This window comes from Phoca vitulina, unplaced genomic scaffold (genome assembly GCF_004348235.1).
Source record: "Phoca vitulina isolate PV1807 unplaced genomic scaffold, GSC_HSeal_1.0 scaffold4, whole genome shotgun sequence".
NCBI lineage: Eukaryota > Metazoa > Chordata > Mammalia > Carnivora > Phocidae > Phoca > Phoca vitulina.
In genome coordinates this window covers 7,968,225-7,991,193 of record NW_022589707.1, presented here as the reverse complement: position 1 = coordinate 7,991,193, position 22,969 = coordinate 7,968,225, and the positions used below count along the sequence as shown (strand labels likewise).

The following is a 22,969-nucleotide window of genomic DNA, read 5'->3' as shown; positions in this document are numbered from 1 at the left end:
TTTTTATTAGAGAGAGCACAAGCAGGGGGAGCGGCAGGCAGAGGGAGAGGGAGAAGCAGGCTCCCAGCTGAGCAGGGAGCCTGATGTGGGGCTCGATCGATCCCAGGACCCTGGGATCATGACCTGAGCCGAAGGCAGACGCTTAACGACTGAGCCACCCAGGCGCCCCCAGTTATGTTTATTTTTAAGTGATGAATTCTGTGATGCTGATTATAGGGGTCTAATTTAGCAAAAACTGTTAAAAAATACAAAAGACTATCAAATACCTATAGGAGTGAACAAATGTTATTTTGTATATTTTCTTCAAATTAAAAACAAACAAAACAAAACATTACAAATGAAGTCCCTCTGTCCCCTTCACAGTCACAGTCCTTTCTCCAGAGGCAATCCTTGTGAATTTGGTGTGTATTCAACGTGACACAGTATTTCTGCTGTGTCGTTTCAGTAGTTGTAAGGCTCCGTCTCCTTCATGGCAATCTCTGTTTTTCATTTTAACTTCCTTTATCATTGAGTTGTTTGTCACTTTTGTCCTTTGATATTCTCATTTCTTTTCCTTTCTTGTTTCTTTCCTTCACTGTTTTTTGATTTGGGGAGGCTCTGCTTAGCTTTTATAGCTATAGCCAACCGATGAAAATTTGTCTTTTTGGTAAATCAGCCAATCACTTTCTCTCTGGTTCTTTTCAGCTATATCTTCATAGCCAGAGATAGCTTTCATTACTTCTGTTTTTGTGTATAGAAAGTTCTGGATGATAGAAGGCACCAGATAGCCCCAGTACAAGTGTTACTGTATCAGCATAGCAGCTCTGCAAGTAAGTATCAAAATAGAAAATTTAGCAGGCTGCAACTTTTTAATGACTGACTTTCCTTTATGACATATATCATAAAACACATTCTATATAATCTGCTTCTAGGATTTAATTTTTAGGTAACAGTTTTTTCAGGCTTTTCTAATGTATTTCTTAAATCTAGAAGGAGAAACATGTTGATAGATTTCCTAAAGCATAGATTCCACCACCACCCCTGCCAGTGGCCAAGATTCTATGCTTGTGTAATGAGAGAAGATACAGTTGTGGCGAGGGGTGGAATAGAGCCCTTGGAATGTAGCTACTTTAGTATTCCTGTTCTCACATTTCCATCACCATTCTGTTAGCTCTTAAATATCCTGTAAGCTTTTTCACCTAATAGCAAGGCTGTTCCCCTGTCTCGTTCCTTACAATTTTGTTACATGGATGTTCATAGACAAGTAGGCTGGTAGATTTAAAAAGTTATTTTAGCATTATTAATCTTTGATCATATTCAGTAAGAATGAACTTGTTCTAGCAATTTCTACAATGGGCATTGCGGTTTTTAAGTATTTTAAGTTCTTAAGTATTGGGCTTGTCTTGGGGGTTCTGATGGGATAATAGTAGTACCTATTTGTAATTATAAACTCTATGGAATGATTAGGAGGGATAGCCTTTCTGGACCATATAGTACCCTTACTTTTGCATTTTTTCTGGGGGAAAAGAAATTTGCTACTACTTACTTGGTATGACTTTATAAGTTCTGTTAGATAGAAGTGACTATATTTGGAAGGGACAATGCCATAATTGGTTTTTCCCACTGCCACCTTTGTCTGAGTACTCTTTCTTTCCTTATGTAATAAATACATTCCTGAAAAGTTTGACATGTATCATGTCGTGTTAACTGTTTCAAAGCACCTATAGTCATAATATGTTAAGATGTGGTAGTGAGTCCTTTTACAAAACAAATTCTATACTTTAACTGTATAGTGAATTAAACTAAGTGTATTAACATTTACACGGAGTAATAGATTTCTTTTTAAAAGGATAATTACAAATGAGTTCTTATAGATGAGCTTTAGGCTGAGTTCTAAAGGAACAGCAAAGGTAGGTGGGACAAGTTAGTGGAGTTGATGTAAAAGTAATCACACTGGTTTTTCAGTGCAGCAGTCACTGTGCTGCAGGAATCACCTGCTTTTACCTCTGAAGACAAGGGTTTCCTGGGACAGGGCAAGTTTCTTCCTGCCCTGTACTAGACTAGAGATTGGCCTTTATGTAGTTTTTTTTATATAGTTTCTGTGTTACTGTGTGGACTCAGTAGCTGATATATTATAAGAAGTGGTAATAAGAGAGTGAAACATTTCTCTGCATTTGATGATTCCGAGGCACAGGGAAATGAGAAACTTTAAGCTATCAGTTATACACCTCTTTTTCTTGCTCTGCTTTCCTTTCACTGAAGGGATATGGATTTTATTTCAGAGGGAATGTGCCTATCCTGTCCTAAGCCAGTGGTGACACTTGTTCCCTAACAAGTGTACCTGTGGGGAGGGCTTTGGTTGTCACATTGGAGAATATGGGAGGGCTTTCCCTCTTCTGGCCCCATTTATAAGCTAGGGGTTGCTTCCATTTGCTTTGTGTGCTGTTGAGTTTTCTTCTCTGTTTTCCCTAAGCTAAGCTCTAAGCTAATTCTATACAAAAGAAATACTAATTAGTTGTTTTTATAAATTGTTTGCCATTAATGCCTGATAATATGCAGTAAAATAAGGATTCTGCATACCATTATATATGTCAAATATTACAAACTTTAAGGTTCTTTTAATTACAATACTAAACTCAGTTCACTTTTGCTTAGCCTTCACAGTTGTTGATCACATAGCATGGTCATCCACTCACAGCTTAAAAAAATACAGGGAGCATCGGAGAGAATGGGTAAAGTAAAATTTTGATGTTTTTAAAATAGCACCTAAATCTATGAAAATTTATTTGATTTATTGTTTGTATGGGAGGGAGAGGGTGGGTGGCACTGGAGGGGGGAGGGGGTGGGCATTGGGAAAATAGCATGCACCATGTAAATTGTCAGATACCATCTAGGCTGAAGTTTTAAGTGTTACTACTACAGTTTAAGTCTAAGTCAGTTTCAGAAGAGGCAGGACCATAAAATAGTGGTGTTGGGATTTACAGTGGGCTTATTTTCCCCTCCCAACAGATTGAAGGGGATTTTGAGCATAGCAGTGTTTGAGTACAGTCTGGGCAGGAGCTGCCTCTTTAGAGTGGCCTGTCTGTGTTCCCCAAGGGAAACTGCCTCAGTACCACGCTAGGCCCTGGTAACTTCCTCAGAAGCTTTGAGAGCAATAATAGGCGTTCCAGTTTTTATTGTACACTTGCAACTCACGTGTTCCCAAGTACAAATTACAATTCATGAAACTCATGGAGGGGTTGAACCAAAGAGAGAATTAAAGTTTTTACTCTGAAGTTAGTTGCTTGGTAATAAATATTAACAGAAATTTTGATGCTTCCATTCAAATGAAGAACACTTTGCCTACCAAAGTTATAAATCAAGTTGCTAATTCTAAAAACTTAGATTGTAGTTATGTACAAAGCCTAATTAATTATTGTAGAGGTTACAGGGCAGAGAAACCTCCATGTTTTTATGGGTAGGACACTGTATTGCTGTTAATTCAGATAACTTGGTTTAATCTCTGTTCGTTATTTTTGAACTTTTTAAACTTTGTTTACACTAAAAATCTGGATTGAAGAAAAAAATGAAAAAATTAAGAAATCAAATTTTACCCGAGAAATACTGTTCTGGCCTCAGCTTTGCTATTCCCCTACATGTAGCCATTTTCCAAAGCCGAATTTGACTTGGAGTATTTACTATTCCCTAAACCTTTCTGCCTTTATAAGCTTTGTCAAAGATAATACTCCAGTTTGAAATGTTCTTCTTCTTTCCTGTGGTCTGAGTCCTATCTTTTCTTTAAATTTTGGCTTCTACTTTTTGTATGAAGCCTTTTCTAACCTCTCCATCCTTGGTGGCCATTCTAGTCTTAGAATTCCCGAAGTACTACTGCTAGAGACATCCATTTGGCATTCGGGTCATGCTACTTTATTACTTGTTATTTCAATTAAGTGTCCTATTTCTCTGTCACCATAATGGACTCCTTGAAGGTAGAGAGCTTGTAATTATATGCCTATTTGTAACCCCATTGACTAGCACAGAGGATATATGTGCACTAATAGGTTTGATTCTATGATTTGGATCCAATGTTAGTGTAAGAGGGTAATTGTTTTTTTTTTAACTCAGGTTATTTTTATATGACTATATGCCCAGAAAACCCAAAGATACAGTATTTGAATTCATGAAGTAATTCTTTTTATTAAAAGATCTGGTTCATAATTGTTTTCTATTAATTGTAGTCTGCCCCCCCCCCCCCCCCCCCTTTTTTTTGAAATGGGCGCTGTTTTACCTTGTTTCTTTTGAAAAACATGGTTTGGGCCAGATACCTTGATAGAAACCAAAATTACCAGTATTTTTATTTTAAAATTCTTTGTTGGTTTAGCTAAATTACACATTTCATGGCATAAGCCCAAATAAATTTATTAAACACTGCATGGTAATGTAGCCAAATTATTTTAAGATATTAACCTTAAAGTCTCTTAAGTAAAACTTTAAAAATACCAATAAACAGATACTTAGTTGCTAGTCCATCTCGGGATATTTCTGTATCTGAAATTATTAGGGGTTTTATTATTTCATGGTCTTAAAGGTTTTTCTAATGTGTAAGCTAATATTTGATAGCTGTATTTATTGTGTTTGCAGTTATCAAATGTCTATAGAGCAACCATTCTTATGCAGTGAGAAGTTACTTTAAAATGCTTTTTTGCATTTATAGAAATATGCTTTTTGTAAGAGCTCATTGGGGATAATGTTTGCTAAATTCGTATTTGGCATTCTTATATTTTGCCTGACAGCTGTGTCTTCAGGGCACATGTATTTTAATATTAGACTTAATGTTGTGATTTCTGAAGCAAAAACAGTCGCCCTACTTTACAAAATGTTTGATTAGTAAAACTTCTAAGAATCTTGATTTTATTTTAAGGCCTGGTTTATAATATTATTGAGCCATTAGTTTGACATAGCATTGAAACAATACTGTTGTTGCATGCTAAAAAGCTTAGATACTGTAGTAGGGAGAGTCCTAGATATGTAAGGGTTTTTGTGTTTTTTTTTTTGTATTTAAAACTACATCATCTTTAAATTTCTTAGCATAATTTGGGTACAGATTGAAAATAAGACATTTTTTCTTACATGCCAGTAAGCAAAAAACTTGAATATATAGCATTGCCCTTCTGGTGCTAGCTTATCATAGTACCATTCTAACGTGAACTTAGGCCCTTGCCAAAGCCTTAATGAGATAAAGTCTTTAAAAAAGCATTTTTTTTTAAAACCCTAGTTGGCCCAGAGACCATTTCCCAGAGTTCTAGCGCTGGACTTTTTCCTATCTATGGTCAGTCTTATTCTTCTGTAGGGTTACACTTGTTAAGTCAATATTTTGCAAAATAAAACACCCTGATTTTGTTCACTTTTGTTTTCATATACAAGAATCTTTACAGTCAACATGTACTTCTAGATGCTGTATTGAAATTGCTGGCAGAGTCTATTCTATACAAACTGAACAATCTGGCCCCTTGTTTTATTTGTAAAGGTTCAATGTATCTATGCCTGCCTACTTCAATCTGCAAGGGAGTGTCAGAAAGGCCCCGCATTCGCCGAGCCGTGAGTTATCACTAACTTTTCAGATGTGTTAATGAATGTGGAACAAAAGCAGTTGTGTTTAAAAGGAAAAAAGGACCATCAAAATAACCTTTATTATAGTAGCAGGCGTGAACACTAAATGATTTATTCCAAATTGTGGTGTCAAAGTAACCTACTTGAACTAGAGACTAGCCTCTAGAAAACCTATTGTTGAACTGCTCTGAAGCTATCATTTTAGCTATAAATTACTTTTCTTAAATTTTATATACCCTGATTGCAAATGAGAATGTTCTTTAAGTCTTTTTAATGGAGTTAAAACAATTTGAACAAAATCTTACCCCACCTAAAAATGACATATTTAGTTGACTTTGCATTAAGCTCTTCAAAATAAGACTATGTGAAAGGGGTAAAGGTTTAACCTTTTTGTTATTCACATGCGAATAACAGAAATTAATTTAAATAATTGAATCACTTCCTAGATGAGTTTTTGGAGTGCCCCAGGCATCATGTGAAGTACAGAGGTATTTACAGTCTCTTTTGGTACCAACAGTTCTCGCTTCAGTAATTCATCAGTAGGTTTTCGTTCATCAATGATGATATCAATTTAAGGCTAGAATAAAACACCTACATTTCTTAGGGCTTATCATTCTACGTAGAAAAAATGTCCTTAAGAGTTTTTTTTTCTTTTTTTTCCCCAAAGAGATTCTAAGCAAAAAAAATTGTAACTAACATCTGTATTTTGTTACTAGAGTTAGTTACCTTTCTTTTTCTTAGACTCTTTAAAGTTTGAGTTGGATAGGCATATTTGATTAGGAGGTTGGATGCTTCTGTTGCTTAGGAGGTGTACTGTGTTATATGAAGACAGAATAAATTTAAATATACCCGGTTTGGCCATATGTAGCACAGATCACCTAAAATTTGAAGGTATGGTACCTTTGGAGGCATTAAAGTTAACGTTTCATTTAGGCAATGTGCCTTTGTCTGACTGGTGTGTAAGTCCTTCTTCCAGGTTTGTACACTCTTAAACACGCTATTCTACCCTCTCTAACTCATCCCAGCAGCAAAAGGGAGACACTTCAGCTGGAACAAAATAGTGGAAGAAATGGCGTCTGGGGTTCAGTGGGGATTCGCAGTGTGTATGCAATGTTTGCAAGATTACTTTTTATGTTTTTCAATTAATGTAAATAATTACAAAATAAATCTATGCTTAGCATCAAGTAGGGAACATTGTATACCAGTAGAAACTCTCCTAGTGGGTCTGCTGCAAGTCACTTAACCTCTTGGGGCCTCAGTTTCATCATCTGCAGTGCGAAGGAGTTGGACTCGATAATCTTTAAAGTCCATTCCTGCTCTATATCCTATGCTTTTCTGAAGTACTCTGTTTAACAGAATGCATTGCTTTCCCACTTTGACTATTTGAATTACATTTGCAGTACACATACTGCAACTGCATGTCTAAAATAGTTTTTCTATAGGATGTTATATAAAAAACTAATCCCTCTTGAGCTGATTTATAAATAAATGTGTGTGTGTGTGTAACCACACAGGAAAAGCTAGAGATGATAGGGCTCTCAGAAAATAAGTATTTTCCAGTTGTCTAACCTTGAATGTTATTAACTTTTCTATATTGCAGGAGATACTACTCGTCAACGAATCAAATTCAGTGATGACAGAGTATGCAAGAGTCACCTTCTCAACTGTTGCCCCCATGATGTCCTCTCTGGAACTGTACGTATTTATTAAATTTATTATTTGATTGGTATCCTACAGAAATGAACTACTTGATAAAGACTTAATTCTTTGTCAAATTATTATGCAATGATTTTTTTTCTATTAACATATAATGTATTATTTGTTTCAGGGGTATTATGCAATGATTTTTTTAAAAACAGTGTTAGAGGAGGGATTTGCATCCCTTATATTGTTTATTCAGGTTGATGATTTAAAGCTGCAAAATGGAATTCCTCTGAAAAGTCATTGCTGTCCTTTGCTTTATAATTTTTTCCATTCTTCAGAGAAATTTCTGAAAAAGCATTTATTTGGAATATAAAGGCAGTTATTATACTGTAGTTGCACTTTTAGTTCTGAAATTATAGAAATGATTTTTAAAATAGTTTTCTTTACTGTTGAGCAGAGTAGACTTTTATCCAAAGCATTATGTTTACATTTGTACACATTATACTATGGAAATCATAGTGAGGAAAACCTAATAGTAAATACTTAAATTCACACAACTTAATTTGCTAGTAGTGTTGTCACTTAAAATGCATTTATATTTCTGACTCCTAATGATGTAAAGCTCACTTAATTTAGATTTTATATCTAGTGATATTGGTTGACCTTGGAGTATCATCATTTTAATTTGAAAAGATAAACCACATGATGGTGGACCTATTTAAATGGAACAAAGGATCTGATTTTCTGACTTTGGGGTTTGGTTGAAATGATTACTCACTGCAAGAGCTTCCCTTCGCGGCATGTGATGGCAGAGGAGGACTAGTAGGAGCTAAACATTTAGCTGGCTTTATTTCTCATTTGCCTGAAATGACTGAAATGAAGAAAAGATTTCTGACTTCCATTTTCAGACATGATGAGTTCCTGTAGTTAAAGTAGTCTAAATGAGTGTTTTTTTCTGGGTAGGAAAAGTTACATACCTCTAACAGAAATCAAGGCATATACAAGAGGAAACACCGCTGTCTTTTTCCAGTAGGAAAGACTGTTCAAACTGTATTATGTTAAAAGAGGGGGAAAAAAAGCCTACATTTAAAATTTTATGTGATACCTAAATTTTTTTTTTAAGTGTAATAACGTAATCCAGATTCTGAGCACTTGAATTAGAACTATGACAGATAATTAACCCTCATTCCTACTCTTTAGAATGTCCATAAAATATTTTTAATGTGCTTATAAAACATTGAAATCTGTAAAATAGGTAATTATCTGTAGTATACTTTGATTCTCCGCATTTACTATTGTATTAAATTTAATGGTCATTTTATTTAATGTCTAAATTATAACTTCAAATAATTTTTGAGGACAGGCTTAATTAGCAAAGTGACAAAGTTAGTTTTTTTATTTTTTAAAACTATAAAACCAGCCATAGCAAGACATGGACATAGTGTTATATTCTTCAGGTATGCCATTAATAATAAAAATCTGACATCACAGTTGTGCTTTATGTTTTATAATGTACATAAGCAGTTATGCTCATTTATTTCTTTTTTTAAAGATTTTTATTTATTACAAAGAGAGTGCGAGCCAGGGGAGGAGCAGAGAGGGAGAGAGAGGGACAAGCAGACTCTGCACTGAGCGCTGAGCCCAGCGTGGTGCTCGATCCCAGGACCCTGAAATCATGACCTGAGCCAAAACCAAGAGTCAGATGTTTAGGGGCAAACTGAGTGGCTCAGTTGGTTAAGTGTCCGACATTCTCTTTCTCTAAATAAAACAAATAAAATCTTAAAACTGTTTTGTGATCCACAGTTAGCCGTAATGATAGTAGATGAGTATTCAAAATCACATAGTTCTATTGATTTAAAGTATAATTGGGACCAAACCCAAGTTTTACTCAGCATGTTTTCTACTCTGTAGGGAATACTTAATTTTTTATTCTGTTAAATAAAAAAGGATGAGTGGTTGGTCTTGGACTTCCCTTCTTGTAAAGTTCTTGCCTGGTGGATTTATAAGATGCACATTTTCTCAAATTCTAACATCTCTGAAACACATATTTTAAAATGATGATAGAAAAATATTATCTTAATTGGTAACATTTTCTTATAGTACAGAATTGAATGGTGTGGCTTAAAATTGACGGTGCTTGGGTGGATTAAAAACAGTTAATGAATACCCTTCTACAGGCACTCGCCAGGGAAACTCTGGATGAAAATACCTCCTTTTTTGTCAATGTAATAGACCTGAGATTGCCTTATGTAAGGATGATGCTAAGTAGTTGGGAACCTCTGTGAGAATTTAGGCAGAGCTTGTACAGATGGCTGTGGGACTTTGTGAGACTCCAGGGTTGTCATACAGAGTGGTCTCCTTGATAACTCAGAACCATCCATGGTGTGACTTTCTGATGACCCTTATTAGGAAAAAGAGCTATTTATAACAGTTCATCCTGTGTACAAATGGTTTATAATTACAGAGTTATGACTTATTTAGCAACCAGTCTCTCTAGAACAACTTTTTTGGCACAGTCTAATAGTTCATACCTCTTTATGTTGAAATGCCTGTTTCTCTTTTTCTTTTTTAACACGTTAGTTGAAAATAACTGAATTGTAACTTGATTTTATAATGCTTTTTCTTTGTTGTATAACTAAATTTTACCCTTTTCCTCAGATCTGTCACTTCCAGCAGAATATGACTCACTAGTACTCTAGATTATTTAGCAGAAGAATATACAGAAATGTATTTTCTGGCATTTTTGGAGATGGAGAGTCTGATTTCTAAAAACACTCACGACTGACTATTAGTATGAAATATTTGAATAGAGAGTCAAAATAATTGTGTGTGTATATATATATTTGGGTTACGATTTTTATAAGAAGCATGACTTTCTTGTAACTGAGGAAGCTGCTTTATTTCAAAGGCTTGTGTTATTCTCCTAGTCATCAAGAATATTGTCTTGTTTTAGTCTCATTCTTTTCCTCCTTTTGGCACACTTACTTTCTTCCTGTTCTAGTTACTGTGCAAATAGTAGGCATCATCCCCTTTCAGATTTAGGCAAAACAAATCTAAGCAAAGTTGTCCTTTTTCCCCCTGAACACATTATTTCTGGTACATATCTTCCCTGAAGATAAGTACATCGAAGTGCTTAAAAAATCTTTCCATCTAGCTTCTTGTGATCTTGGAAAAAGATGTGTAGTAGTAATAATTTAGAGGCATTAAATCTAAAGCAGAGATGGTAACAGAAGCTTGAAATTAAGATCTGCAAAGATGAAAATGTATACTCTCGTGATGTGCCTGTCCTAAAATCAGAAATGGCCACTACTAATTTTATCACAGCCTTCATCGTAGTACGATTTTAGGGTTGACAGACCGTCATGTATTGTAGTGTAAGGTCATCATTTCATAGGTGGGAAAAATTAAGGCTCAGAGAAATTGTGCTTGTCAGATGTCTCACAGAGAATTACAGTATATTATACAACACAAGAATCTTGGAGTTATTTAAGTCTAAATACTTTAAAAAATATTTTTATGGTTTTTGTTAGTTTTTTAGATAGCACATTTACTTAGGGCAGTGACTTTCAAGTGTTTCTGAAGTATCTTTGGAGGCATTTCATGCACTAAGGTCATGGGGACTGGCGGACTGGCCAGTCTTTCCTATTTCAATGGGAATTTTACACATTTCAAGTTTAGGTATTTTCCATGAAATTTTGTTTAAAAAAAAAAGAGATTTTACTGCTCAGAAATAGAATTTAAAGTTTAAAATTGAGAAATACAAGGATAAAGTAAAATTTTTTTCTGCCTTTTTGAAGTGATTGAGTAGGAATATTAGTTGTCAAAAATTCTGACTGAGTTGATTTTACGTTGCCCAATAAGTTCTGGTTTTTATCTGAAGTGAAGTTTTTACTAATTGAAAGTCCTTTATTGCTTTTTTAAACTATTCTGTTTAAGGGCTGGTCTAAAATCAGTTACTTGGGTACATACAAGCCTGAACTTTAAAACTGTTGAAGTCTATTTGATAGTACATATGTAAAAGCCATGAAAGTATGGGGAAGCAGAATAAGTGATAAGAAAGAAAGAAACCACAGAATTTTCTCAACCAGCCACTAGAATGTAAGTTTCATAATAAGGGCAGGGATGTTTTGTTCTGTGCTATGTCCTCAGCATCTAGAACAGTGTCCCTCCATTGTGTTGAAAGAGTAATCAGTCCACCCATAAGTCTGTTAAAAAACTAACTTGAGTTTGAAAAATTAACGATTGTTAGTTGGAAATGTGTTACCTTTTAACACGTAAGGAGCTGGAGAGTATCTTGGGTTTGTTGAGTTGCTTATCTAAATAATGACAGCAGTAGTTCCACATGCAGATGGGAAAAAATTAGTCTTTAGGTACTCTAAACTCAATTTCTCAAATTTGTTTAGGGCTATTTTGGTATTTTTTAGCAGTTGTTCTTAGCATTAGTCCAGATAACTGGCTTCATTTTTTTTCCTTTTTAATTTACATGACAAGAGCTGCCCAATTTGTAAAAATGCCAGATTTTGCAACCTAAGTTTTACCAGTTTTGGCCTTTTTTTTTTAAGATTTTATTTATTTGTCAGAGAGTGCAGGGGAATGGCAGGCAGAGGGAGAAGCAGGCTCTCTGCTGAGCAGGGAGCCCAATGTGGGACTCAATCCCAGGACCCTGAGATCATGACTCGAGCCAAAGGCAGACGCCCAACCCTCTGAGCCACCCAGGCGCCCCCAGTTTTGGCTTTCGAAGTATATTTTATGTCCTTGTATTAAGCAGATTTTGGTATTTGCATTTTATTCAATTAAAAAATGTGCATTCCTTTAACAAGCATTTATAGAGATTGCCTAAACCAAAACACCTTTGGTGCCTAGGAAGTCAGAGGCACATTAAAAGCTTCCCAGTGAGGGGCGCCTGGGTGGCTCAGTCGGTTAAGTGTCTGCCTTCGGCTCAGGTAGTGGTCTCAGGGTCCTGGGATCGAGCCCCGCATCGGGCTCCCTGCTTGGCGGGAAGCCTGCTTCTCCCTCTCCCACTCCCCCTGCTTGTGTTCCCTCTCTCGCTGTGTCTCTCTCTGTCAAATAAATTTAAAAATCTTTAAAAAAATAAAAAAATAAAATAAAAGCTTCCCAGTGGGGGCGCCTGGGTGGCTCAGTTGGTTAAGCGACTGCCTTTGACTCAGGTCATGATCCTGGAGTCCCGGGATCGAGTCCCACATCAGGCTCCCTGCTCAGCAGGGAGTCTGCTTCTCCCTCTGACCCTCCTCCCTCTCATGCTCTCTGTCTCTCATTCTCTCTCTCGCAAATAAATAAAATCTTAAAAAAAAAAAAATTTAAAAAGCTTCCCAGTGAATAATTAAAACTTTACTATTAAACTTTAAAAACTAAGTCCTCAATATTGTTTATAGCATTGTTGGCAAATTGGCACATGAATACCCTGAACTATTCAACTTGGGGTACGTATGCCCTTGGGAAATAACTTTTTTCTGTCGTACTAAGTAATCTTGTAGTCATTAATTTTATATACTTAATATACTTTAGGCTTATGGAAGTAATTTAAAAAAAAATTTTTTTTTTTTAAGATTTTATTTATTTGTCGGCATGCGAACGCTCAGGCGCACACAAGCAGGGAGAGTGGCAGAGGGAGAAGCACGCTCCCCGCTGAGCAAGGAGCCTGATTCCAGACTCAATCCCAGCACCCTGGAATCATGACCTGAGCTGAAGGCAGATGCTTAACCAACTGAGCCACCCAGGTGTCCCAGAGATTTTATTTATTTATTTGAAAGAGAGAGAGAGAGAGAGCGCACAAGCAGGGGGAGGGGCAGAGGGAGAGGGAGAAGCAGGCTCCATGCTGAGGAAGGGAGCCCAACGCAGGGCTCCATCCCAGGACCCTGAGATCATGACCTGAGTGGAAGGCAGATGGCAGATGCTTAACCCCCTGAGCCATGTAGGTGCCCCTGAAGTGATTTTTTTTTTTTTTAAGGTGACCCAGAGACCATGTATTCTAGCATCTTGTTCTAGTTTAGTGTGTCTTTAGTTGAGGTTGCTCAGCAAATTTATTCATTAATTGGATTAATGATTAAATAAAAATACACAGTTGATCCCTGAACAATACAGGGCTAGGGGCACCAAGCCCTGTGCAGGTATAAATCCCTGTTACAACTTTTGACTCGTCAAAAGCTTAACTACTGATAGCCTATTGTTGACTGGAAACCTTACTGATAACATAAACAGGCGATTGACAATATTTTGTTTATATTATGTGTGTATATGTATATTTATAAATTGTATTCTTACAATAAAGTAAGCTGGAGAAAATGTTAATAAAATCATAATGAAAGTACATTTACAGTACTGTACTATGAAAAATGCGCGTATAAGTGTACCGACCTGCGTGGTTGTTTAAGGGTCGACTGTACATGCATGTAGTTGAGATGAACTATAGTGTCGATGGTCAATTTTTATAAGTTAAATTACAACTTAATTGTACTTTTAACTTTTATTCTATAATGAATCATTCTGAGGGAAGAATCTTTAACTTCTGTAATAGAAAATTTTAACTATAAATAGAAGTAGAATTGTATAATGAACTTCATGTACCCATATACCAGCTTCAGTAAATCTTTACCACATAGCTACCTTATTTATAATCACTTAATGTCCTTTTGTTATTTTGAAGCAAATTTTAAATCTTGGACCTATCTGATAGGATGAATCTTGAAAAAATATAAAATAGTAAAGACCAGTTACTCCCAGGCTAAGTAGAATGAGATTTGGAAGTCATTGTTAAAGCATATTGTTTTTCATAGTTCGGTACTTTGTTAATATATTTCGGTGTCATATTTCTGTATAGTGATTCTCAATAAATGCTTATTACCTGAGAACCTCAAATCATCCTCTCAGTATTCCCTGAACTCTTCAGATCTGTTTTAGAGATGTGTACAGTTTTATAAACTGTTCTAACAAGTCTGAAGAAACTAGTGTGTCTCTGAGGCTATTCAGTGAAAAAGAGAAGGTGGAGTTACAAACACATCATTTGGATGTAGACAGTGAACACAGAATAGAGCAAGCACATGATGATAAATGAAACTTGAAACAAATATTTTTGTTGTACTAGGAGCTTAACGACAAACATCAAGCAAAGTCACAGATTCTCTGTCACTGGAAATATTTTTTAAACTGATGAATTTTACCTTGATATACAGGTGGCAAGTCAGATGACTTACTGAAATCCTTTTTAGTTTGATGATTCTCACTCATTAAGGGAACTTGTAAAAGCATTTGGTATTTTATTTTGACCCACATACAGTAAAACATTGTGAATGTATTTTGTCCCATAGGCATTACAGGTCTATAGGATCAAAAAATATAGGCATATATATTAATGTATTTGGGTAATATAATTTATGAAATTTCCACATTTCAGTTCTTATGTTTTTTTCCCTTTTATGGTATTTATTATAGTGTTTGGAGTAATGAAATTTAATGTTGAAATTAAGAAGAGTAAGAAATAGAAAAAGGTGAGGAAGGGAAGGTGGGTTGAATGGAGAAACTAAAGAGAATTCTCGGTAAAAGTTAACAAAAAATTTCTCTTCAAAAAATGATTTATTGGGACACCTGGGTGGCTCAGTCAGGCAGATGCCTAAAGCTCAGGTCATGATCCTAGGACCCTGGGATCAAGTCCGGCATCAGGCTCCTTACTCAGTGGGGGGCCTGCTTCCCTCTGCCTGCCGCTCCCCCTGCTTGTGCGCGCTCTCTCTCTCTCTCTTTCTCTCTCTCTCGGAAATAAATAAAATCTTTTAAAAAAAAGTGACTTATTTTTTCATCTCTTTGGGAGTGGTACTGATTGCTGAGATCAGCATTCATTAAGTACTTACTGAGGACCTACTATGTGCTATGTTGGGGATACAGAAGTAAACACCACAGGTTTCACCTTTAAGTGGTGGGAGCTAGCATTCTGATGTGGGAGACACACAACTAAGTGAAAAGAAATAATGTGATTTCAGGTAGTGATTTAAGTTGCTAGGACAAAAACATGGTTAAGTAACTTAGACTGTCTGAGATAGTGGTCCAGGGACTACTCAGGGTGGATAGAGAAAACTGTTCTGTTGATAAAGTGACATTTGAAGAGATCTAATGTTAACAAATTTAAGCCAACCATTTCTGAGCAGGAATGAACTTAGCACATGTTGCTTCCTCACAAAACTTTTGGTGTTTTCCTATTGTACCTATGGCCAAAAATCTAAAATCCTTAGCCCAGTCTACCTCTTCCTTGAATGAATAAATTGGTTTGGTCCTTTTTACCAGACTGATTTATTCATTGTTGTCTCACTATTTTCTTTCCCTAACATGATTCTCATTTTAGCTTACCTCATTTTCTCTTGCTGGAATAATGTTTCTTTACACATTTATTTTATTTTTATTTTTTATTTTTTTTAAAGATTTTATTTATTTATTTGACAGAGAGAGAGAGCAGAAACACAAGCAGGGGGAGTGGGAGAGGGAGAAGCAGGCTTCCCGCCGAGCAGGGAGCCCGATGTGGGACTCAATCCCAGGACCCTGGGATCATGACCTGAGCCGAAGGCAGACGCTTAACGACTGAGCCACCCAGGCGCCCCTCTTTACACATTTAAATCCTGCCTGGCTTGCTGTATGTGATTGCCTGAGCCTATGGCCTTTTAGCCTCTGAACCCCAGTGTAACGCCTGCTCTCTATGCTACTGAATAGGCATTTGTTAGTTTTTCTTGTTTATATATATGTTCTCTCTCTCTTCTCAATTAGTATCATCTTTCTAGGGCAAGGACTTTTTTTTTTTCAAGATTTTTTATTTTTTATTCGAGAGTACAAGCAGGGGGAGCGGCAGGCAGAGGGAGAGGGAGAAGCAGGCTCCCCGCCAAGCAAGGAGCCCAATGTGGGACTCGATACCAGGATGCCGGATCATGACCTGAGCCGAAGGCAGACGCCCAACTGTCTGAGCCACCCAGGCGCCCCAAGGACTTTTTTTTTTTTTTTTTTTTTTAAGATTTTATTTATTTATTTGAGAGCGGATGAGAGGAGAGAGAGAGCACATGAGAGGGAGGAGGGTCAGAGGGAGAAGCAGACTCCCTGCTGAGCAGGGAGCCCGATGCGGGACTCGATCCCGGGACTCCAGGATCATGACCTGAGCCGAAGGCAGTCGCTTAACCAACTGAGCCACCCAGGCGCCCCCCAAGGACTTTTTTTTTTTTTTTTTTTAAGATTTTACTTATTTGAGAGCACGCAATGGAGAGCACAAGCTGGGAGGGAGCCCAATGCGGGACTCGATCCCAGGACCCCGGGATCATGACCTGGGCTGAAGGCAGACGCTTAACCAACTGAGCCACCCAGGCACCCCAGGGACTTCTGTTTCAATGTTATCTAGATATCTTTGCATATCTTGGTTTGGGATGGATAAGAAAATATTTCATGCTGTGTTCTTCAAAAATATTAAAAGCTAGAAGAAGAGCTCTGTTTTTCTTTATCCACTCAGGGATAAATGGACTTGGAAATGGAATGTACAAGTGGGAATGAGCAGTTAGTAAATGGGAAGTGGTAAAAAGCAGGAACTAATCTCTGCATGCACAGTGTGCCCCTTTCCTCTTCTCCCATCATTCATGTTGGACTGATTGATTTGAATACCAGGATTGGAATTAGGAAAGAAATACCGTAATTTTTATTTTAAGACAATATGGCATAACTTGAATGCATACTCAGGTTTTATTATTTCAAGGCTTTTTCCATATTATACTGGGCTTTCTCTTGTTATTAAGCTGGGGTTTGAATCAAACATTGAACATGGATGGAAGAGAGATTTTACAAATATGAGGAAGGAAGAAAGTTAAAGGTGTAAGAAGTGAGAATCAAAGTGTAGGTGACTTGTGTTTTAGAAAATAGCATTGACATTGGAGGGCATATGTAAGGGTTCACGTGGTCAGCCAGGACTTTGTATTTCCCATGCTCTGTCCTGCTCTCGTGTCATTGTTTCACTTTTTCTCCAGCTGGTGTGTGTGCTTTTTAGTACTTAACCAATATCACTATATTCTTGGATTCCTTGCTATTTTTTTTTTTTTAAAGATTTTATTTTATTTATTTGACAGAGAGAGAGAGACAGCGAGAGGGAACACAAGCAGGGGGAGAGGGAGAAGCAGAAGCAGGCTTCCCGCGGAGCAGGGAGCCCGATGCGGGGCTCGATCCCAGAGCCCTGGGATCATGACCTGAGCCGAAGGCAGACGCTCAACGACTGAGCCACCCAGGCGCCCCGATTCCTTGCTATTTTTGTACTATATCTAAATTATTGTTATATTTTGATGTGTTCCACCCTCGTCTTGAGACTCTTAAAACAGTGTAAGAAAACATAATAAAAAGACACATGGGAAGAATTATTATTTTAAACAAACTAAGCAGTGTAAATAAATAAAAGAATTAAAGCCAGGTTGGATAACAGTAAAACTATTGCTCTCATGAAGGTGGTTTTTACAAAGTTAAAATTACCAAGCAGTGGGGTTTGTTTTTAAATCGTAAGTATGATAATAGGAATTTATACTGTTATTCTCAAGCATTCGTCCTCATCTTCTCCCTCATTAAATTTTCTTGTGGCAATATACTATGGTCATGCAGGTGGCACTGTTCTTTAGAAATACTTTTCAAGGGGCGCATGGGTGGCTCAGTTGGTTAAGCATCTGCCTTCGGCTCGGGTCACGATCTCAGGGTCCTGGGATGGAGCCCTGCATCGGGCTCCCTGCTCAGCAGGGAGTCTGCTTCTCCCTCTCCCTCTGCCTGCTGCTCTGCCTACTTGTGCTCTCTCTCTGTCAAATAAATAAAATCTTAAAAAAAAAAATACTTTTCAATATTTCTGTTGTTAATAAATTGACTTAGGGAAGTCGGATTTGGGGTTCCTTTATAATTTGTTAATGAGGGTCTCCTATTGAATACTTGTAACTTTAGAGGAAGAATATGTAAAACTGTCTGCTTGGAAAACTTAATTGGGTAAAGCAAGCCTTTAGTGAATGTAGTATTATATATGTACCATACTGGATACTGCTACTTAGAGTTCCTGTTGTTACATCACCTTCAACGTGTCCAGAACAAAATGTTTCCTTCACAGACCAACTCTTCCATTTGATTTAGTCATTTCTCTTGGTGGCATCATCATTTACTCATGCTTGAAATACTCCTGACCTTTTCTTCTCAGCACTTCATTTCCAGTTGGTTATTGGTTAGTTGATAGTTCCATTTAATTAGTTGATTGAGAGTCATTGTGTTATCAAAAGAATATTGAACTATATATTAAGGACTGGATTTAAATTTTTACTCTGCTCCTGCCAGCTTATAGTCTTAGGCTTATGATCTTATGACTTCTCTGAGCCTTGATTTCATTGTTGTAGGAAGGTGGTGATGGAATTGATGATTTCAGAGATCCTTCCCTCTCTAAAATGCTTTTATTCTTCTCTAGCACCCTATTTTACCTCCATCACCTGCTTTCCCTTTTCTTTTCTAATTTGACCCTATGGCTTTATTTCTGGCTTACCCTAATAGCCTATCCCGCCTTGACCTCTTTCTTCTTCTCAGTCCATCCAGTAGTATGGTGTTAATGCTTCTAAAATACAGATTTTATCATGTCCTGTTTCTGTCCAAGTAGTTAAGCATTCTTCTTTGCCTATAGAGAAAATTCTGCATGTTGATTCATATTCAAAAGCTTCAACAATCTAGTCAGAATCTGTAACTTGATTGATGCAGCAGTCTTGAAATATTTGAGAAGAGAGAAGTTCAGAGAAATTAACTGAATTTCTCAGAGTTAAATGGATAATATGATGTTAAGGGAGGTCTTCTGAGTTGCTGAGTACCCAGTCTGTCTTATTTTATTACTTAGACAATAAAGTTTTCAAGTAAACGTGGAAAAAGCATAAAACGTGAATATTTTCCATTATATATTGTCCCCCATCCCAGACATAAAGCCTGTCAACAACTTAATGTACCTTTTTCACACTCCTTTGTGTGTGTGTGTGCATGCGTGTGTGTTTTAACGAATGACATTTTTTGATTTTTTTTTTTCCACCTGTCTTGGAGAAGTTTCCAAATTAGTGGTCTATATTTTAAAAACATGCCTACATAATATTTCATAATATGGCTGTTTCCTAAATTAATTATTCAGTGACTATTATTATGTTCATAGTTTTTGGTTTTGGTGCACAGTGTGGCAATGAAATCTTTGCATGTGCATCTGTGTGTATATATATGCACCTGTTGCTTTAATGTCTTTATTTTTTTCATTGAGAATATAAATTCCTTGATAGCAGGAATTATCTTCTTATACTGTTTTATAATTCCCTTAAGGATTTAGCTCATTGAGTAAATACAACAAAGCAAGAATATTTGCAATTCTTGAAGTGGTTACTATGCCTAGTTTCTTTTTTTTTTTTTTAATTTTTTTATTGTTATGTTAATCCCCATACATTACATCATTAGTTTTAGATATAGTGTTCCATGATTCATTGTTTGTGCATAACACCCAGTGCTCCATGCAGAACGTGCCCTCCTCAATACCCATCACCAGGCTAACCCATCCTCCCAACCCCCTCCCCTCTAGAACCCTCAGTTTGTTTTTCAGAGTCCATCGTCTCTCATGGTTCCTCTCCCCCTCCGATTTCCCCCCCTTCATTCTTCCCCTCCTGCTACATTCTTCTTCTTCTTTTTTTCTTTCTTAACATATATTGCATTATTTGTTTCAGAGGTACAGATCTGAGATTCAACAGTCTTGCACAATTCACAGCGCTTACCAGAACACATACCCTCCCCAGTGTCCATCACCCAGTCACCCCATCCCTCCCACCCCACCCCCCACTCCAGCAACCCTCAGTTTGTTTCCTGAGATTAAGAATTCCTCATATCAGTGAGGTCATATGATACATGTCTTTCTCTGTTTGACTTATTTCACTCAGCATAATACCCTCCAGTTCCATCCACGTCGTACTATGCCTAGTTTCTATCACTGATTTATTATTAACGTATTACTGCCATTAGTTTATAACTGGCAGTACACTCAAATGTGTAGGTCAGCCCTTTGATTTGCTCTACTATAATATGTTTATTTGTTGATTTTGATGTATAATTTCTGCATGCCTCTGTTCTGTTACTTAGATTTTTTTTCTCCAAAATTAAAGTGGCTTTTTTTTCCTGATTGTAAGAATAATACGGGTTCATTGCATTTAATTCAACCAATATCAAACCAGTCTCACATCAGTGTCTGTACATGAATTTACAAAAATGGCATTTTGCTTTTCTTTGCCATCTCTTTTTCCCACTTAGTATCTAGATCATAATTTCTAATGGCTATAGAATGTGTTGTATGACTATGCCGTAATTCAGTTAATCAAAACCCTGTTGCTAGGCTCTTAAAATGTTTCTAATTTTTTACATCAAAAACATCATTGTTAAAGTTTTGTCCATTACCTTTGTGTACTTACTTCATTGTTTCTTCAAGTTCTTAGAAGTAGAATTCCTTAGTTAAATCATCACATTTATTTAGTAGTCATGGGTTGTGTAAAACCTGGTCTTTTATATAGGAGGGGAAAAATAAGAGAAACTTCCTCATGAAGCTTAAAGTCCATTTGAGGAGATAATGTTCATTTTTGAAATTTGAAAACAACACTTAGAAAAGCGCTTAACAGAATCAGCTTTGCTAAACAGTAAAGTGTAGTACAAAATGCTGAGAGGTTGTAAGAGAAGTTATCAGAATTAGATATAGTTATTTGGTCAAGACTTCACAAAGGAAATGAATTTAGGATGGAGAAGACAAAAATGCAGAACTGAATTTTTCCAGTTAAAAATAAGCATTTTTCTCATTTACAATCTAAGAATTTAGAAGTCTTAAAAATTCCAAGAATAAACTTGTGGGAAGAATGTAATTATGAAGTAAATTACTTACTAAATTTAAAAATTCAAAAACTCTCCCTGTGGCTTTCATTACAAATAGAGCCTTTGTAAGGTAAAATAAATAACCGAACATTGTATTATGTTCAGTTTGAAACTCATTTATTTTACAAGAGAAGCAGCAGCAAGTATCTGTGCCCTGAGTGTTCAAAGCACTATTGAACCATCAGTGATGAAGTCAGGATTGATTCAGGTTTTGAGGATTGGTCCATACTTGGTCATGGTGTGATTCTATCCTGGTTCCCTTTGTGGTGGCTTTTTAATTAGATGACCGCGGTCTCAAAGAGCATTAACATGGGCAGACTTCATTCACTTTTACATTGACAGGTAGTTGTGTTTGTTTTGGCTTGCTTATTCTTTATTTTAAATACTCCCTGTGTGTATGACAGTGCCAGAGTATGTTTTTATTTTTATTTATTTATTTATTTATTTATTTTTTTAAAGATTTTTTTTTTAAATTTATTTATTTGAGAGAGAGAGAATGAGAGAGAGCACATGAGAGGGGTTAGGGTCAGAGGGAGAAGCACACTCCCTGCCGAGCAGGGAGCCCGATGCAGGACTCGATCCAGGGACTCCAGGATCATGACCTGAGCCGAAGGCAGTCGCTTAATGAACTGAGCCACCCAGGCGCCCCAGAGTACGTTTTTAGTCATGATGGTATGGATAGAGGAAAATAGATGACTAGTATCTAGAATTCTGAAAATCTGTATACACCTACTGTGCTGCTAGATCCCTGAAGAATAAGCACTGAGGCTATTCTAGGCCAAAAAAAAAAAAAAATTATAGCTAGGCCCTTCCTCCTAGGACTTTGGTGCCCCACAAATCTACTATTGTAAGCTAGATTAGACTGGAAAGCTGCAGAGCTCATGGCCCAGGATAGTGTCAAGTCCAGGCGGTCTACCTCCTGGAGGACAGTAGCACACAGGGAATAAGAGAGAAGAGTAGCATAAAATACTGAGGAAGGAAAGAAGTCCCAGCAAAATTGATAATCCATGGAGAGGTGAAGAAGACCTTCCCCTCCAGAACTTAGAGCAGTTTTATACTGGGTTGCATCTTGACCACCCTTGCTTGTTAAGCTCAGGGCCCTGTATGCCAAATGTTCTTTGTCCTCTTTTACCAGTTTGATTCATTCAACAAATATTTATTTATTATTAGTATTCTTTTTAATTTTATTTATTTGACAGAGAAAGACACAGCGAGAGAGGGAACACAAGCAGGGGGAGTGGGAGAGGGAGAAGCAGGCTTCCCACTGAGCAGGGAGCCCAATGTGGGGCTCGATCCCAGGACCCTGAGACCATGACCTGAGCTGAAGGCAGTCTCTTAACCAACTGAGCCACCCAGACTCCCCACAACAAATATTTATTAAACATTCTTATATACCAGGCAAATTACATAGTAGATAAAACAGAAAAAAATTCCTTGTCCTTGTGGAGCACACATTCTAGTGAAGTAGTAAAAATTTCCCCCTTGCACAAATTCCCCTCCAAGGCATATATCCACCCCACCCCCCACCCCCAAACTTCTTCCTCTTACCAAAACTCAGCCTTACAGCAGTGGTATAATTGTGAATTGTGTCCTTTTTGGTGTTCATTTTGTTCTTGACCCACGTAGTTGGCTTTTTTCCTTTGGTTGGTTGTATGATTTAAGTTTAAAGATAGAGCAGAGGAAAGCCTAGAATTCCTGCCAGTGTGGGTAGGCAACAGAGATGTTTAGGTTAAACAGTGAGACAAGATTTTATAGACTCCTTTTAGGTTTTTATTGAGAACAGATTGGAAATCTAGTTAAGCAGAGGATAAAGATAAGGGAGATAAGTGGAGGAAAGGCA

The 22,969-nt window shown here is 36.9% G+C and overlaps 1 protein-coding gene across 5 annotated transcripts in view; it reads left to right on the top strand.

Annotated features, from left to right (window-relative positions):
- LOC116630726 (putative RNA-binding protein Luc7-like 2) overlaps window positions 1-22,969 on the top strand; it is a 62,771-nt gene that overhangs the window by 8,071 nt on the left and 31,731 nt on the right. For 2 of the 5 annotated variants that reach the window (XM_032401472.1, XM_032401474.1), the window contains exon 2: window positions 7,169-7,263. In XM_032401472.1, the coding sequence (XP_032257363.1) occupies window positions 7,169-7,263 (95 nt within the window). Of the gene's footprint in view, window positions 1-119; window positions 2,712-5,485; window positions 5,557-7,168; window positions 7,264-22,969 lie in introns of those variants that run through there. The other 3 variants (XM_032401473.1, XM_032401471.1, XM_032401475.1) reach the window with 3 other exon arrangements.